This window comes from Lissotriton helveticus, chromosome 5_1 (genome assembly GCF_964261635.1).
Source record: "Lissotriton helveticus chromosome 5_1, aLisHel1.1, whole genome shotgun sequence".
In the NCBI taxonomy this organism is placed as follows: Eukaryota; Metazoa; Chordata; class Amphibia; order Caudata; family Salamandridae; genus Lissotriton; species Lissotriton helveticus.
In genome coordinates this window covers 1,186,882,194-1,186,902,239 of record NC_136065.1, presented here as the reverse complement: position 1 = coordinate 1,186,902,239, position 20,046 = coordinate 1,186,882,194, and the positions used below count along the sequence as shown (strand labels likewise).

General features: G+C 45.8%; 1 protein-coding gene across 2 annotated transcripts in view; it reads right to left on the bottom strand.

The window, feature by feature from the left end:
- LOC144755205 (pancreatic triacylglycerol lipase-like) overlaps positions 1-20,046 on the bottom strand; it is a 356,705-nt gene that overhangs the window by 168,001 nt on the left and 168,658 nt on the right. For both annotated transcript variants that reach the window (XM_078643894.1, XM_078643895.1), the window contains one exon: positions 8,915-9,033. In XM_078643894.1, the coding sequence (XP_078500020.1) occupies positions 8,915-9,033 (119 nt within the window). The remainder of the gene's footprint in view (positions 1-8,914; positions 9,034-20,046) is intronic.

Here is a 20,046-nt window from a genome sequence, read left to right as displayed (position 1 = left end):
AACGCTGCTATCTCGCCTCTCGGATCTGGGAGTCAAAGGTCCGGCACTCGCGTGGTTTCGGTCCTTTCTGACTAACAGAATGTTCCAGCTGCACTGCCCACCCTTTAGATCTCCCCCCCGCGGTGTGAGCCATGGGGTTCCACAGGGCTCCAGCCTGAGCCCAACTCTATTTAATTCTATATGGAACCCCTGGCACACGTGGTGGAGAGTTACGGGGTGGGCATTGTTAGCTATGCTGACGACACCCAGCTAGTGTTCAAATTGACCCCGAACTCGAATGAACTGGCCACCAACTTCTCAAACTGTTTGTTGGCTGTTTCTATCTGGATGAACAACAATTGTCTCCGATTGAACGGAGACAAGACAGAAGTTTTAGTGGTGGGAAGAGAGACCTCTATATGGTCTCAGACATGGTGGCCCAGTGAACTGGGCTTACCACCCACTCCCGTAGAAGCGGTCAAAAATCTGGGTGTCATGCTGGACTCAGACCTTTCTGGTAAAACCCAAGTTAACAAGTTAACAAAGTTACCGGAAAATGTTTGGGCATTTTAAAAATCCTTCGAAAAATATTAGACTTGATTCCCATTACAGCTAGAAAAACCATAGTCCATGTGCTAATAACACCCCATCTGGACTATGGAAACGCCCTCCTAATAGGTCTCAGCCAGAAGGGCCTCCACCAACTACAATGTGTACAAAACACAGCTGCCCGACTGGTGCTAGGTCTCCCTAAAAGAACATCGACCAAATCTGCACTATCCAAACTCCATTGGCTCCCCATTAAAGAGAGGATAAAGTTCAAAACTCTTTGTTATGCCCACCGCATCGCTCAGAATAAAGGCCCCGAATATCTGAAAACCCTGCTCATCACACATCGCCCAACAAGAGATCTTAGATCATCAGGCAAGATGCTATTTAAAATTCCCCGTATCATAAAAGCCAAAATGGGAGGCAGATCCTTTCGACATCTGGCGACTAAATACTGGAATGCCCTTCCTCTCCATCTACGAATGGAACCGTCTGAAGTCAGATTCAGAGCACTATTAAAAACTCATCTTTTCCTCAGCCTGTAATTTCCCCGGCTGATCTCCACACCTTCTTCCCTCGGGACTGGATGTATTGCAGTTAGCGCGGGGACACACAGCTTTGTGCAGCCAGGCGCTTTACAAATAGCATATTATTATTATTATTATTATTCATAGGGCGGTTGGCTTCACTTTTAGCCCGAACGGCTGAATGGATTTGCACGAAACTTGGCAAAATTGTAGGGACTGTTAGCCCGATGTGCCTTTGCCTTTGCTAGGTCTCAATATATGTGCTCCAGTGGATTTTGATAAATTAACGTTAAAAAAAAAATATATATATGAGGAGCCAAGATGGCGACCAGGACGGACGCGTAGGCTCCCGGCTCCGTGACCCTCCGAGCCCCGCACAACTATCCTGCATATCATCCTGTTATCGCGCTATATTCTGTATTGGGGAAGGAGCGCTGAAATTGATGGCGCGATTCCCGGCTCCCTGCCGGCCCCGAAATCGGAGAAATCCGCAGCGGTAGTTAGCGGCCCTAAAGTCTCTTGAGCCGGGACGTAGGTTGCTGAGCATGGCCGGGCGAAGAGGCAACAACAGCGGCCATCTGTACAGGGGCGGAGTCGGTATACTAGTGCGTAGTGGCCATCGGTCAGGTTGTTGCCGCGGACGCCTTAATTGACCGGCAACGTGGCGATGTAGCACCCCCCGAAGCACTGGCCTGTTGGATACATTCTATGTCTGCGGAGCACATACTCTGACGACCCCGACGCTGTTTAGGATTCGGCCCGGTTTTCGCGGGCCGCTCCCGAATTCTCGGCTGGCGCCGCTCGGGGCGAGGACGATCGCTGCTCCCACGGGCACACGACCAGCTCTGCAGATCCTGCCGGAGATGAGACTGTTTCTGGGATACTGAGGTGCCCCCATTGCTGGCGCTACGTGGTGGGACCCGAAACTGAGCTGTGTGTTCATTACACGGGCAGGATTGACTTGGCAGTGTGGAGAGAGACATTCCTCCGATTTGTGACTTGACCTGTCTTTTGTGTGGTCCATTGGTCTCCGGGAGTGTTTACCTGCAGGCTGGGTGCTAATGCTTGGAACACCCGACGACCCCCCCATCCCCAAGATGGCGGTTACGATGCAAGACATCATGGCGGCCATAGCTGATGTCCGAGTCTCTCTGGATAAGCAGTTCGCAACGCTGACCACTGCTCTGGATACAGGTTTCATTGCGCTCCACCCGACAAGAGCTGTTCCCGCCGGGGCCGACGAGGGGGAAGAGCCCCAGCTAGTAATGCCCTGTGTGCTTGTTGACGACGTGGTTCAGACGCAACTGGACATGTTCCCCCCTACATCTTCCCACGGTCTTGTTCACCATGAGCACAGTAATTGTGTAAGCAGGGCTTGGCGATCTGAAGAATGTCTCTTGGGGGTCCCCCAGGGATCACAGGGGCCGATGTCAGACTTATTGTCTTTGAACTTTGTGCAGGTGCTTGGGACATTTTGTCGGACAATCTCCGTTGGATGTTGTGAACTGCTGTTGCTTACGGCTGGCTTGGGGGGACAGTCCACCGATCTGTCCTGGTTGCCTTTGTTGCCCACGTCGACTAACACGGCGGCTGGCCGGTTGATCTCTGCTGACGTTTGGGATCGAACGGGACAGGGTTGAGGTCATGTCCTGGATTGTTAGCCATTGTGTCTTCTCTAGCGTCTGTAGGATTAACCCTTTGCCTCTTTTCGTGAGTGATCAAAACCGCTTTGCAGATTTGTCGATGGTGAGCGGTGGACCTGCTTTGATTTTTAGACTCTGTGTACGTCTATCCTGTTTTCCCTTCTTTCGAATTGACTTTGACACTCTACTGTTTTCGGTTATTTTTGTGATGCTAGCGGTTCGGATGGATAGAACCCGTGTGAAAAATCGCAACAATTCATTTGTACTGGACGGGGTCTTCGTGATGGAACGTGAGGGTTTGGGCTGAACTGGACTGGACTTTGATGCAATGTTTCTTTTGTCTTTGCTGGGTTATATCTGTGGGAGCGAGGGCCATACGTGGTTCTGAGTGTTTGATATTTCTGTGTCTGATGTGTTCGGGACGGGATTTGCTGCCTCTATGGTGCCGGGGATCGGGCGGGATGGTCCTTTTTCTGCTTGCGACTCCCCTACGAAATGTCTCTTGATTTGCTATAACTTGCTTAACATTACGGTACGGGGTGTCTGCTTTTGGCGGGGGGATGGGAGTCCGGGAGCTCGTATTGATTTGTTATATTCTCCTCCTCCAACCTTTTCCCTTCCTTGGGGTGTAGTTTAGGGGGCGACAGGCACGCTGCTAGTGGGGTTAGGTCGTAGCCATCTGCAGGGGTGTAGGGTGGGGGGTTGTGTTTTTTTTTTTTTTTCCTTTGTTATTTTCTATGACCATTCTATTTCCCCTTTCCTTTCATCACAAGAGCTGTGGCGTATTCTCCTGATTCTTGCCTAAACGTATCCGGGTGTCACATGTTTGCTCCGTATATCCTGTACTCCTGTTGGGCGGGTGCTGTTGATGGGTGCCTGCGGTCATTGCTATCCACTTGTTTTGCTTCTGTTTCACGCTGCATTTGAATTTTCTGCTGCTTATGACTGTACATTATTTCGTCACTTCATTTGCCCGTCCACAGCTGTGCTGTATTTCGTTTAATGACACCCGATATGTATATTTTTCCTCTTGTGTTATAATAATAAAAAGTAAAAAAAAAAATATATATATATATATATATATATCTGTAACAGCGCTCCGGGTAGCGCTCCGGTTCGCGTACTTGACGCGTAACGGAACTTCGCGAAGCGAAGCTGATTGGCTCTCCGGTGTCTGTCAACATTCTAAACAGTCCGGAGCGGCCGCCATCTTGTCTCTCGGTAGTATCGAGAGACAAGAGGAGGCCAAAACAAAGGGGGAGATGACCATAAGGGGGCATAGTAGATCCTCCCTGACCCCCTAGGTTTGATGTGGAGGCTTTATAAGGGCCCCGCGGGGCAAAAAAAAATAAATCGTTTTTCTTGCGTGGGGAGCGCCCGGTACGCTTTTGTGCAATGGGCGGTGGTAATCTAAATGATGGGGGGGGGGGGGCAGCGTTCAAAGCACATCAGCGTGCATAAACACGAAAATGTTTTTATCTACCACGTACTTGACTTATCTCTCTGAGATGCATTCCCTTGTGTTTCGGCAATGGTAGTCTGTTCATTACATAGATCGCCCGAGGGCGGTAGTACAGACCGCTCGTAAGAAAGGGTCAAAAGCCAGGGGTATAGGAGTATGTAACAAGCGAGCCATTTAATTGAAAAAACTAAACGTGACAAACGGTTGCAGGATCAGTGAAGGTTAATTTTGTAATTGAAAGTATAACAGGATCAGTTACAATAAAATCGTCAATACGCACACCATGGGCGAGTATCATGGGTAACATTACTTCGAAGCTTTATTAATACTATAATCAATAATGAAAAATCGACATCAATAGGGTTGTCCGTATTCCCAGTCAGTACCCTTCCCCGCCCGCCATGTGCACATAGACCGCATACATCCCCCATAACGTCAAGGCTAAGTAACTAGAACGTCATAAGGAGTTGCAAGTCACTCCCATACTGGCGCCATTTTGGTCGAGGCCAGGCAGGTCCAGAGTATAGTTCAATGTCTCCAATAAGTAGCGGCAGGACCAGAATCCCTTTCGGCAGTTCTGGCTTCGTCATTACGAGCACTAGAAAACAAGACATTCTGGGCAATACCACCCTTGACGCAGCCCTTTATTCTACAAGATGGTGTCTTTCAAAAGCCAGGGGTATAGGAGTATGTAACAAGCGAGCCATTTAATTGAAAAAACTAAACGTGACAAACGGTTGCAGGATCAGTGAAGGTTGATTTTATAATTGAAAGTATAACAGGATCAGTTACAATAAAATCGTCCATACGCACACCATGGGCGAGTATCATGGGTAACATTACTTCGAAGCTTTATTAATACAATAATCAATAATGAAAAATCGACATCAATAGGGTTGTCCGTATTCCCAGTCAGTACCCTTCCCCGCCCGCCATGTGCACAAAGACCGCATACATCCCCCATAACGTCAAGGCTAAGTAACTAGAACGTCATAAGGAGTTGCAAGTCGCTCCCATACTGGCGCCATTTTGGTCGAGGCCAGGCAGGTCCAGAGTATAGTCCAATGTCTCTAATAAGTAGCGGCAGGACCAGAATCCCTTTCGGCAGTTCTGGCTTCGTCATTACGAGCACTAGAAAACAAGACATTCTGGGCAATACCACCCTTGATGCAGCCCTTTATGCTACAAGATGGTGTCTTCCATTCAGAAAATATTGTTGGCAGCATTTTGAAAGGAAAGATAAACGGCCGTTCTCCTAGTGAGTCTCACATTGTTACATTTATGAAGAATGTTGAAGAGTAGTATGTTGAAAATCTGAAGCCATCGTTCTACAAACTCTCAACCAGCCTTGGATGGAAAAATCCTGAAGAATGTACAAACTGAAAATCAGTTTTTGTCTGCATAGGGACCAGGCCGCATTGCGAGGGCACCGCAGGACGTGTCTTCAGGTCAAACGGATTGTGGGACAAGGTCCAGAATGGAAGAGTCACCAAAAGGCTAAAAGTTCCGCCGGACCCCGGGAGCCGGCCGCCTATGTCGGGGGCGATCTCAGGCCACACCAGGGCAACAAGACTTCGGGAGGGGGCAGGAGCCAAGCGCCCCCTCCGAGTCCGCGCCACCACACCGCCCCTCGGGGGCCTCCGTCAAGCGGCTCAGGGAGGCACCGCAGGCAGCGGTTCTTCAGATCAGTGGCTCTCACCGGCAAGGCTCCCCTCCGTCAGCAGCGATCGTTGGCGCTGTGGTTGCGGCCGGAGTCCCCGCCTAGTCAACGCCCCGGCCTCTCCATGTCGTAGGCCGCAAGAGCGGGCGCAAGTCAGCTGGCCGAGTGAAGCGCTGAGGAACCTCCACCTGGGGAGGTGGGGGAGGCTCGTTCGCGCCGCCTCTCCCTCCCAGTGCACCCCACGCCGTCTCCTGGCGCAGGTATATGTGATGGTCGGACCAGGCAATAAGAGGGGGGGGTGTCATCAGCAAGGCTCGCTGGATGCCACCTCAGGGAAGGCCAGTACATCAACATCGTGGCCGTGGTGCTTCCGGGCCATCCACCCAACGACCTCTTCGGCCGATGGCTGCCAGCAAAGCCCCGCCCTATACGTGCCGGGGGCCTCGTCTTTCGGATGGGCGTAGCCACGGACCTGCTGCACAAGGAGGGACAGGAATAGCGTCATGCATTTGGATCGATGTTGCAGCAGGCTGCCATGTAAATAGTTATTTAATAAAACGTTTTACCCTGTTACTTTGCTGGTGTGTTGTATATATTTATAATATTTGCATAGGGTTTGTCTTGCAGCCATCATGGCGTTGAGCTCGGTTCCTCTCACTAGTTTCATATTTCTCATGAGGGGTTGTTCCTAATGTTTCTATTTTAGCGAGGTCAAAAAGAGATCCCATTAGTGGCCTACTGATTTTGCTTGATTCCTTTTGTTTTTTCTGACGATTTTTCACTATCTGCAAAGACTAAACAGAGTATTGCGACTCTGTGCTTGTTTGTAAATAGAGAATGAACCAAAGAGAACCAATTCCAAAACAGTAAATGCTTGGATAACAATCAATCAAATGGAGAGGGAAGCAGGCACGTCGGATTACAACGGGGCAAAGGCCTGCGTTACCTACCCTTCACTATCTGCAAAGAGAGAATACTCCTAAAAGAAAAGAGGGGGGGCAGCGTTCAAAGCACATCAGCGTGCATAAACACGAAAATGTTTTTACCTACCACGTACTTGACATTTTAAAGCTTTTGATATTTGCTATTAAAAAACCATTGAAATTCACTGAAAAACCATAGGTTATAGACCATATATAGTTAGGAATTAGCATTTACAAAACCTTGAAAATTCACTGAAAAAACCATGGGTTATAGACCATATATAGTTAGGAATTAGCATTTAAAAAACCTTATTTTACTCACACAAAACCATTGAAATTCCATATATAGTTAGTTGCACTAACTATATATCGCGCACCCGCAATCCACTGCTGATGATGTCACATATTACATCATTCATGACATGGTCAGTGACATCACTGATGACATCACTGATGACATCTCAAATGACATCACGGATGACATCACTGATGACATCTCAAATGACTATATACTTGAAGATGAAGGATCACAAGAAAACAACAGCCAGCCAGGGCAAAAATCTGGATCCCAAAGGATACAATGAGTCACAAAGAAATACAATATCCAAGAAAGAAGTGACTCAAACAGATAGATTCACCAAAGAACAAAAATATATTTCCACTACAACGTTTCAGCTTCCGTCTTCCTCAGGTAGTTTCAAGATGGTAAGCTCAGTGGCGTTTCTCCAACCTCCGAAAATTGCCGGGACAACTAACAGCTGCGGTGCACCTCCGGGTGCGAGGTCGCCCGGTTTAACACTTTCGCTCACCATGTACACAAGCACACGTGCACTCCTCACGTGTAAAATCAACAACAAAGTATTCGTCCTCCAAAGAAAGATGCATTAAATCTTTCTTTGGAGGAACGATACTTTGTTAGTGATTTTGCAGGCGAGGAGTGCACGTGTGCTTGTATACACGGTGAGCAAAAATATATATATATTTATATATATATATTTTTTAAACATGGAGGGGGTGTGATTCAGAAGAGCGAAACAGACAAAAGCTTGTGAGAGATTCTGGGACCTGGGGCTGATCTCTGCAAAGTGACTCATCACCAAGCGCTAGAAGAATAATATACCCCCCCAACCGATCCAATGGCGTAATTCGTTTGACAATTGGGCAAGGGCGGAAAGCACAGCACTCCATAGGGAGGAGACAGTGGGGCTCCGCATATATCCCATAGCTCTTGACTGGGATAGTACCCTAACGGCCTACCATCAGGTGTGCCTACAGAGCGGCATTGTATAGGTGCTAGTGCCTCCCCCATGCATTCTTTCTCCGTCCCCTGGGCCTCCTCTCTCCCCCCCCTGCAGCGTCTTTGGTGGGCCTTGAACCTAGGCCCTCACTGCTGACAACACACTGCGCATGCCTGACCCCACCCGCCTGACCTGAAAGCGCCATACGCACACACGCTCTTGTCATTACACATTGACCAGTCTCTAATTCCCGCACCCTTTCAGATCGTTCTTGTTAATTGTTAGTTTCTGTCCCGAAACTTTGGATACGTATTGTATTGGCAATATATACTGCCCATTTTGTGATACTGCCGGGGCATAGTTTCTGCTTCAAACTGAACAATTTTCTGATGTGATATTGGAGACAGACACTTGTTTTTTTCACCATCCACACAAATCTTTATTTACTACTTTTTTTTCTTCTTTTGTTATGCCAGTAGCTTATGATGTTGACATACCATAATGCCTCGCTTACTTTACAGTTGCTCTTCAAGAATGTATTTCTTTCTGTATAAGGGTAACCACGGTGGCCAAGGCCTTGTCTATTGTACTACGGCGTGCTTATTCAATTTCTACATATGTGTATGGTTGTGATGTATACAAAAACCCAAAAAATGCAATAAACATATTAAAAAAAAAAAAATGGAGGGGGTGACTTTTACATCTGTCAGTAGGCCACATGTTCAGAGCTTTTGCCAAATTCTAAAAGCAAACAATTGTTCAAGCATGATGTATTTTTCAAATCTGAAAATATAGGGTTTCACCATTCTTTCCTATTATTGCTGTCTCATAAAGTCCAAGGGTGATCATCAGTGTGGGATTGATATGGATGCAAACACCTACAATTCTGGATGCATTGCTCACCCCGCTCCCTTGGTTATTAGGAATACTTACAGATTCAAACGAATTATAGGTGGGGCTGGGAAATCCAACAAACCCTTCTTTGCTTATGATACTGTCTGAATAGTATTTGTAGCTTCGCAGGTGGTTGCATGCCACAAAGTCACGTGTCCCTGAAAAATTGAGAAGAGATGAGAGTAATCATTCATCTTTTAACTTTTCTATTTTTCTTTATTGTTTTAGGTCTTTATTTTATAAAGGGCTGGCTTGTACTGACTTGTCTCATTGTAGCATTACTCCCCAACGAGAAACAGCAGTTTGTGGTGAGTCCACGTTACTATCCTGCCTGGCTCCTTGATCGAAGTACTGGAAGGTGGTCCCTATTTACATCTCAGATTCAGAGATTCCTACAATAAAATATGTATGTAGCAAAGCAAACCCTATATTGCAATGTTAGCATTTGGAATAGATACATCAAAAGGAGTTGTTGATGGACCATGATGGATCACCCATGAGACGATAACAACATACAACGAGAATTGTATATATTATGGGATCTATTACGATGGCGGGCAGACAAAGTCCACCGCCACCGTAACGGAATGCGGGACTGTCCGTAAGGGGTGCGGTGGTCCCACATTCCACTGTGGCATCCCCTATTCCCAGCATTGTGGCGGGCGTTGCTCACAGCACTGCCCGCCACAATGCTGGGAATGCACGTCGTGCATTGGCATGCACAAGGTGACAGACACCGTGCGGTGCCTGCCACTTTGTCCATGCCAATGCAGGGGGGTACCAAAGGTACCCTCCATGTGAACCCTCCCATCCCCCCAACTTCCTGGGGGCCCTCTACTGGCCCCCAAAGGTAACGATCGCATGCCTTTCATTGCCGCCATGGAAAGGCACATCTCCGCCTGCATGTTAATATGGACTAGTCGACGGGAGGAAAAGCGGCAGACGGTCTTCCCATCCGTTGCAGACCCCCAGCCATCATTATATGGTGGGGGGGTCATTCATGCGAGGGAGGCGGGCGGATCGCCCCCACGATCCGCCCGCCATCCTAATAGGCCTCTACGTGTTTATATGGGAAGGTATGGGTTGCATGGTGTCAGGATGAGTGGAAATGGTATACAGGTATTAAAGGATAAGATTAACAATTTATTTGGGGCTTAAACCCGACCTCTTTTATTCTGGTTTCATTTCTGATTATGGGAACTGTCCAGAATTAATTAAATGCACTTAATTGCTTTTGGGGTGGTGGGCACAGGCGCTGGGAAAGGGACTATGCCCCAGGAGTAGGGAGCTACAACTGGAGAGTAACTGCAACCCTCATCAGTGAGGCCATGCAGATTCTGTGTAGTCAATCTTTGGTTCATAAGATGAAAAGCTACCTTGTTTTTCTGCTGCATTCATGTTCTATAAACAAAGTACTGTTGCACTCAAAATATAAGTATAGGTTCCTATGAATTCACAGCCTCAGCCGGTAGTGGAAGTGGGTTGCGTCAGTGGTAGAAGTTTGTGGCGGTCTCATAAAAAAAGTTTGGACAACAGTACTCCTTTTGTTACAAATTAACCACTGCACATCATATTCCAGATTTGAGGTCTTGAGGCACACATTCACCCCCCTCCCCCACTGGGGGTTTCAATTAAAGTAAATTTGCATTAGTGGTTATGAAAGTGCATTTAGGAGTGAAGCCCAGAAAGGCAACTGGAGTAATTTTTCTTACTGACAAGAAATGTAGCCTATTATTTACCTTTGAGACCACCAAATTTAGTCGAAGCAGACTTCTAATCTTAGCTGATTTTACTAAACTGGGTGATCTCAAAGGAATGAATTTGTTTCATTTTTGCCTAAAAGTGTGAATAGCTTTTTAATTTTTTTTTTTTTAAGTTTCAAACATCACAGAATTATAAAGCAATGACAATAGTACAGAAGCAGGGATGCATCAGGAATGAATACAGTGTCCATATTCCGCCGTTAATGAGAAATGCGAAAAAAGAGGGAGGTGTAGGGAACAAGGGTTATAGAGAAATGGTCACTCAGCAGTAACATGGGGAAACATCCATTACAACGCAGTCATTACAACAACCTACCTTTACAACGCAACTGTTATAACGCAAATGCCTTTACATCGCATGCCATTACAATGCATTATACGGTAAGTAATGAAGATTTTTTGAGTATTAGGGTGGGTATGGGTTTTTGTGCACATGGGAATAGTAATTTATACCCCTACACTATCCAACACTTTCCGTACTGTTGCACTCACTGGAGTAGGAATAGTAATTTTTATCCCTACACTATCCAAAACTTAGTAATTTATACCCCTACACTATCCAACACTTACCATACTGTTGCACTCACTGGGGTGGGCATAGTATTTTTTCCCCTACACTATCCAACACTTGCCCTACTGTTTGCCCTAAAAGTATTATGTGTTATAATGGTATGTGTTGTAATGGAATGCGGTGTAATGGTAGTTTTAAAGAATATGTTGTAATGGCATGCGTTGTAAAATCATACAATGTAATGGTAATTGCGATGTAAAGACTGCGTTGTAAAAGCATGTGTTGTAATTGCATGCGTTTTAACGTAATAAATTCGTAACACGATGAAGCATTTGGAATCAGGGAGGCATAGCATGCATTAATAAACAAGGTTCACCAGCCAGTTCTCAGAAATGACCAAAGTAGCGATTAGTCAATATCTCCGAGTGTTAAGTGCGCAGCTTCTGCAACATCTTGTCCTTGATCTACTGTGTCCGCCCGGGCATAGAGATACGATTCAAGGGGGGTGGGAGGTGTCCAAATATCTCTAGGTCGTGAGCACACAGGCATTAGTTTAAACAAGCATTTCCAATGCAATAGGTCTCGCATTTACGCGAGTTTGAGCTATTGGCATTGTAAATGAGAAGGTCTTTTATATGTTTTAGTTTTTAAAACATAAATGAAAGGCACTGTCATTTACAATGCTAATAGCTTACACTATAGCAAATGAGAGACCTATTGCATTGGAAATGCAGGACAATTAATTTTCTACGAATTGAATACAACACAAAATCTGGGGGGAAATTCTATAGGAAGAATTTCTGCTCTTTTCTCCATAAATGTCCACTATTCCAGAAAGATCCGTTTAGGTTTGAGAATTACAAAATTAAGTTGTTGTTAGCATCTGTGGTATACTGAGTTTCCTCGTTTTTTAAGACTTTCTCTTCTGGAGAGTCCTTGAATTGTAGCTGAAGTGGTCGGTGTAGAACAGGGAGTACAAGATTGTCATCACTCATGAGAGGAAAGCTCCTTGCAGTGGCGTTTAACCGAGTTAATGCGATATGCAACGGCCCCTTTCCAAACGTCTGAACCAGAATCCACCATCCCGATGTGTCCATGCAAAGGAGGGAGAGCTCATTTGAGGGCAAATGGAGCGAGAGAGAGAATGGATACACGTAAAGAAAGATTAAGGGAGAAGATGAAGGGAGCAGAAATGGTTTAAACATATTGCCTGAACTGCTTGTGGTAAGGATAGAGGGCTAAAATTAGTTTTTGAATATAAGGGCACACAAAGTTGACAGTTTCATCGCCATTAAGAAAAGTGACATGGTAATGAAAGATATACACATTATCATACAAGTTGACTCCTGCTAAAGACGTTAATACATTTGCTCAATTTTATATTGCACCCCTTACTGGAAAGGAGCCTTCTTAGAATCTGACCTTGATGGTACAATGCCCTAGCAACACACTTTAAAAAAAATAACAACATGTACTTTACTGGCAACAAAACGCTCTCCAGAATGTACCCACGAATATTCAGATATCAGACGGATTTTTGTTTTTTGTGCATGCTGTAAAACTTAGCTCCGCTTTTTGAAGCCACACAGCTATCAAAGCAGCACAGACTTACTGTGATATAATCATGAAGGTGGATCAAACTGAATAATGTATGCGCGCACTTGAAAGCACGAACCAATAATTGCCTAAGGCGAATGTTTTCCATTGTTTACCAGCTCCGACAGCGGAAGCGAAACCTTCCTTGGGGCGGGACTTCCGTCTTTGGAAGCCCGCACACGCGCCCACGGAGAAGCAGTGCTGGTGACGCGGGGCTCATGCCCGAGGGAGAGCCCCGCGGAGGCTGCAAGACCTTAGAATCACGGTAAGGGGGGGGGCGCTTGCATGTATGGTGTGGGGGGGGGCGCTTGCATGTATGGTGTGGGGGGGGCGCTTGCATGTATGCGGCACCTGGGGGGGCACTTTTATGTATACGGCGGTGGGGGGGAACTTCTATGTATGCGGCGGGGGAGGGGGGGGGCTTATATGTATGCGGCGGCGGCCAGGGGGAGGGGGGGCCCTTCTATGTATGCGACGGCGGCGGCAGGGAGGTGGGTGGGGGGCCCTTCTATGTATGCGGCAGGTGGGGGGGGGACTTCTATGTATGCGGCGTCGGTGGGGGGGATGTGGGGGGGCTTTGTATGTGTGTAGGTGCGCTCCTGTGTGTGTGTGCCTTCTTGCCTGCATGTGTGTGTTCAGTGTGCCTTTCTTTGCATGGGAATATGAGGGACGGCGACGTGCGCGCTCACGGGGTAGAATCTCCGGCAGGAGACGCTCGTGACAGTCTGCTGTCTACATTCCCCTGAAAGTGATGACATTAGTTGTCTCGAGACCTAAAAAGGCAACAAGTTGCTCCTGACAATATGCTGCGTCCTTGAGCCTGTTGGCCGCAAGCGGCAGTGTGCGCCAGTCCCATCGCTTCGCAACCCTGCACTTGGCAAGCAGAAGGAGTAGTATGCACCTCAGAAGGCACCTCTTTTACATAACCTAACAGCACAACGTGAGAGGTACGCTCAAGGGCATGACTTGTAATGTCGCTAATCATCACAAATATCTCAGCCAAATATTTAAGCACGCCAGGACAGTCCTAAGCCAGATTCAAAAAGTTGTTATTGGGCGCCGAGCACGGCCCACAATTCGCATCTGCAATCAAGCCCATTGTTAACAGCCGCTCAGGAGTGTGGTAGAGATGGTGGATATATTTAAAATGTATAAGGTGTAATCTATAGCTAGGGGAAAGTGCTTGAGCTTGGGCACAAAAATAGCACCACTGTTCATCCACGAGTGGGAGCGATATGTCTGTGTCCCATGGGCCCCTGCTCGTCGGTATTCTTATTGGGGTGTAGTTCCGCATTCCATCCTATAGTCAAGTTATCAGCTTGTGAGAACATGGAGTAGTAAGAGCTGCCTCAAGCCCTTGGCGCTTGGGAATGAGGTCACAGGGCATAACTGATTGTATTGAAAGTGTTTAGTAGGTTAACATCTGCACCCTGTAATGCTTGTTGTGGTGTTTTGAAAGTGCCATTAGGGTAGATTGATCCAATGGATGTGACATATGGGTTGCAGTTTACACAATCTGGAGTGGGTTCCGGAATGTTGAGTGTTGGGGAAGGAAGGATGCCAATGAGCAGCACAGATGGGGTGAAAAAATGTTCAGCGCTGGCCTTGCACTCGAGTTAGTTCCACACCGTGCATCCCAGTGTCAATTTGCTCCAACAGGCTTTTTGGGGGCCAGAAACAGCGCCGTCTGGAGAGGGCATGGTGCGGCATGATTATATGCAGAGACCTTGTGGACAAGGTATTGCGTAGGAAAAAGCCAAAGGTGGGAAACTGTGCCTGAGCACTCAGGCAATATAAGACCATGTAACCTCCTTGCTCAAAAGGGAGTGTCATAATCTCCCAAGAAATACATGGATGTCCACCCGCCCACACCAGGGAAATGAGGCACGCTTTAAGTTGTCATGGAAGCAGAGTGACAAGGGGAGTGGCAAGTTAATAAAAAGATAAAGGAATTTGGAAAGGATGACCATTTTTGCAATGGTCAAATATTCAGTCAAAGAAAAGGGGAGCTGCCGCCAGCACTCAACTTGCTCATCTAGCCATGTAAACAGGGATCCATAGTTGAACTTCGACAAGTCATCAACCTCCCTGCTAAGCCATACACTAAGGTATTTAAAGGGACTGTCTACCGAGGCAATTGTCAACTCCGAAGAAAAAGATGACCGTGCATCATCAATGGGAGAATAATCGTCTTTGCCTAGTTAACCTCAATACCTGCAAAGTCCCCAAATCTGGTGAATTTCCTGATGAGGAGGTTTAGGTGTTCATGCTGGTCCCTGACATATTAAAAAAACTACTCACAAATTGGCCTTTCCCCCATATAACACCATAAGCAAACAGAAATATACAGCATAACGCTTTGTATACAAGCATTTATTTATATTATAGATATGTACCTATATATGTGTATTGCTTTCTATAAACGTGTACAATAAAATGTTTAAAAAAAATATATAGATATTCATTAGCTTTGCTTAACAAATGTACATAATACTGACAGTTACATTATTTTATGTTTTTAACATGTATATAAGTGACTGCATAAATAAGTAAATCTTTTATCATAACTATTTATCTACAAATGCTTCACTATTAATTTACCCCCAAAATATATATATATAAATAAATAAAATTAATTTAAAATACAAGAACACTTGAAAGCCGCAGTTCATTTAAAGCATCTTCAATCTACAAATACTGCCTTCCTTTATGCATCTATATACCTTCCATGTACTTGGATCTATATATTTATTACTTTTCTTCTAGTTAAGCATATCCAATGCACTCCACTATTTCTCACCCAATAATGCTTTCACTATATCCTCTACCTCAACTCATCCCAAACTTCTTCTACTACTCTTTCCGATGCACCACCCTATTTCCCACCCTCTACCTCAACTCTGTCATTCATTCATTGTAAACCCAATGCCACTACTATGATGGCAAAAATATACCTTTTTAGACTCTTCCCTACTCTATCTATCCTTGCATCCACTCATACCGCTTTTACTATTCCGATCTCCCAAAATAAGCCTTTCTAAACCCTTCCCTCTGGCTCTTCCCCCTCCACCTCCCTTTTGCCTCCTCCTATTACTATGAGCTCCAAAACAAACAAACAAAAAATAAAAAAAGGATTTCTAAATCCTTTACTCTTCTATCCTTTTCAATCCAAATAACAAACTAACATGTCCGCCACTCAAATTAATTTCATATTTCACTATACTAATTCACCACTAATACTTTATGGGTTTTTTGGCAGCGTGCTACTCGCTGAAACAGCGCTTCAACACCCCATTAGAGGTAGCAAGCGCTATATTAATGCAAACCTTTTTCCTTCTTCTATCCCTCCACTTCCTTCCCAATCCAAATAATTGACTAACATATCCACCACTCAAATTAGTTTCATATTTCACTATAATGATTCACCACTAATACTTTATGGGTTCTGGAGTAGCGTGCTAACTGCCAAAAAGGCAATTCAACACCCCATCAGGGGTAGCAAGTGCTATAGAAATGCAAACTTTTTTCCCTCTTATACCCTTCCACTATCATTCGCAATCCAAAACACTGACTAACATATCCACCACTCAAATTACTTTCATTTTTCAGTATACTAATTCACCACTAATCCTTTATGGGTTCCAGAGTAGCGTGCTACTCACTGAAAAAGAGCTTTGATGCCTTGTCAGGGGTAGTAAGCGCTATATAAATGCAATTACAATACAATACATTAATCGATTCCAGGATTCTGCAGGGGGTGAATGCACGCCCATGATGTGCGTGGTGTTGGCGCAGCATGGCTGCAAACGCTTCACCACAATTCCAAAAAGTATAGGAGGCAGTGGGCATCCCTGATGGGTACCCTTCATCACAGGGAAGAGGGCTGAGATTGTGCCATTCATGTACAGTTGGGCTGCCAGTCGAGAATACAACAAATAGATTTGTTTGACACATGTAGGGCTCAGTCTAAGGCGCGTCAACAAGGAAAGAGGTCTGGCAATCGGAGAGAATTTAAGGCCTTTGTGGCGTCCAAGATTGCTGAGCCTAGGGATGGATACATGGTGTGAAGGAGGGCAAAAAAGTGACGTAGGTTTTAAGACATTGACCTGCCCATTACAAAACCAGCCTGATTAGACCATACCACAGTCGGAAGAAGTGGAAGGAGACGTGAGCCGATGAATTTGGAAAGGATCTTGTCCATGTTGATCATGGATAGAAGGCAGTATGAATTGCAGTAGTTAGGATCTTTACTAGGTTTGAGGATTTGTACTATGAGGCCATCATGCAGAGATGGAGGCAGAATTCCAGAGGAAAGTCATTATTCATACATGGTAAGTAGGTGCGGGGCTTCAAGTGAAGATATCCCGTATAAAAGGTGGATGTGGGGCCATCAAGGCCAGGTGCCTTATCAGCAGACATAGCACTGATAACCTTAATGACCTCACCAGCTGAGAAGGGATCATATAAATACTTTATGTGACCAACTCTGAGCCATAAAAACTGAGTTGATTCCGAGTAAGCATTAAGATTTGTGGGAAATGAACTCAGGTGGGTCTGATATAGAGATGAAAAAAATTCAGTCATCATATACTGCACAGCATCCGTGCCTGTGTACACATGACAGTGAACACCATGAATTTCAGTGATGTGCCCAGGACCTACTTAGCAGTTGGGCAAGAGATTTGCTCAGTCTGTTGCTTCCTATAAAGGCGGGCCTAGGCCGCCCTCCCAAGGTAGTGAGTTTCCCTCTGCGCAGCTTACTCGTATTCCGTCAGCTTACTCCGGATAGATGCAAGTGCAGAGTTGTCGTGGTCTGCAAAAAAAAGGAGTTCAAGCTCCTTGGTCACCGTGTAGTGAGCAAAGTGCACCTGCCTGGTTTGCAATGCATTCCCTCTGATAACAACTTTAAAGGCCTCCCAGAGGAAAGACCGTGATATCGCAGAAATGTTGTTATGTTCAACGTATTCTACCATTGCTGCCCTAATGTATTCCTGGAACACCTGATTGTGCAAGGTTCCAGCAGGAAACCTCCACATGAATGCATGGGGGGCTATCTGGGAGCAGATGCTCCAGTAAGAGTGGAGCACGGTCAGACAGTGTCCTCGATGAATGAGAAACCTGACCTGTCCAGGCTAGGACATCATGAGACATCAGCCGGAAGTCTATACATGACCATGATGCATGGGCCGTCGATATGCACTTGTCTTCTGTGTTGCCAGCATGATGAGAGCGCCAACGATCAGTCAGATCAAAGTCCTCCATAATCAATATTAGCTGGGGAACTGCACAGGGTGGGGCCATCTGGAGTCATTGCATCTGTCTACCTCGGGGTCAAGTACCACATTAAAGTTCCCTCCCCACAGAGTCGCACACAGCCCCAAATACCGAGCCAAACGCCATACCTCAGTAAAGAACTGAGGGTTGTCAGTATTGGAACCATATACGTAGAGCAGTCTGACTGTGTAGTCCTGTAGGGTACCGGAAAGTAGGACAAATTGGCCTGGTATGTTACATATGACTGAAGCATATGCCACAGCAACGCTTTCCTGATGAGTATTGCGGGGGGGTACGTCCTTTACAATGCAACTTTTACCACGCAGTGCCTTTACGACGCAACTTTTACAACGCAAACCATTACAACGCATTGCGCTGGGGGGCGCTCTAGGATAGGGAATAAGCTTAATTTACTATCCAACACATTCCCTACTATCCACGGGGACTGGAGTTGGAATAGTAAATTAAACTATTCACTATCCAGCGCCCCAAAGCACTATGCGTTGTAAAGGCATGCGTTGTAAAAACAGCGTTGTAAAGGCATGCGATGTAAAAGCATGCGTTGTAATGTCATACATCCGTATTGCGGCCCCGCTGGCATAGTTAGAATAATACACTACATGTCGTTCCCCAATCCAACCGCCCAGCAGTCGCGAATGAGTTCCCTCTGTAAGATACAGCTCTTGTAGAAAACAGATATCTATGAATTGTCTCTGTAAATATGCAAAGAGTTGGTGTGCCTTGCGTTGATCACTTAGGCAAAGAATATTTCAAGATAAAACTTTTATTGACTGCATGAATGGTTGAAAATGGGGCATGCAGCTACTGCCCCCGGTAGCCGCACACGGTGACAATTAACAGTGCTGGTTCAGTGACACTAGGAAAGGAAAATAAAGAAAACATTTAGCAGCCAACTGGCTGCAGACATCAACATCAATAAGCAAGTTTTCCCACCACTCATTTTGCCCCCCCCCAATTGGACCAAACACTCCAACCCCACCCTATCAGAAACCCCAACAACATTGTAATGATGCTTTACTGGGAATCATCCCATGGAGGCGACCTACGGTTTCTACTACCAACTATGATAGAGCTGGGTAGCCAGACATGTGGATCAGGGAAGGACTCAGGCTCACCCGGGCATTTGTAATCAAACCGTCATATTGCCTAGGCTAACATCGGAACTCAAGACAACTGCCCTCCAAATTAGGCATAAGAGATCTTTATTTGGCTGTTGCACCCCATCCCTCAGCTGCATGCTCCTCCAGGGAATGTCACATGGGCACAAAGAGTCCCATCACTCAGCCATTTCAGCCATTTAGACTGTGTGGAAGTAGGCTAGTACCTAGATACCAATGGTCTGTCATACCACACACTGTCACTTCCACCAACAGAACAGTTTGCACTTAGTCAGGTTCACTGTTTCTGGGGGGGTCCCAATGTCCCCTGGAAGCACAGATAATTTACAGATAATTATCTTTGGCCATCCGATGCTCAGATGTGAGGGACTATCTCGCTGCTGGGCTTTCTAGTGTCCCCCTAAATCTGTGAATAGGTAAAAACGTGTTGACATCTACCTTTGACTCAAATGCTTTGTATAAACATAGCAGTTATTTTTTATATTTATATTCTGTCTGTAAAATGAACCAGATCAGAAATCTCAAGCATTTTTTGTAGTTATGGCCACTTATGTTCAATGAAATCTCTCAGAACTACTAATTTTATTAGTGTTGTAATAGTGACCATATCAGATATAATTACAATAGGAGCCACCATAGGCAAGATTTTCAGCAGTTATCACCTCAGTGCATCAGGCAAGGCCACTAGAGGTGCAGGGATTCTGCGCAAACACAGAACTATGCATGAATTATGGAACCTTAGTCTATAGGGACTGAGTTATCCTACCACCTTAGTACTCATGAGCCAAGGATTGACTAACTAAAGTGTCTTACTTGCCCTCCTACTCACTTACAGAGGAACAAGTGATTAGACACACCAGAACACAACACTCCCGACTCTCTGAAGAC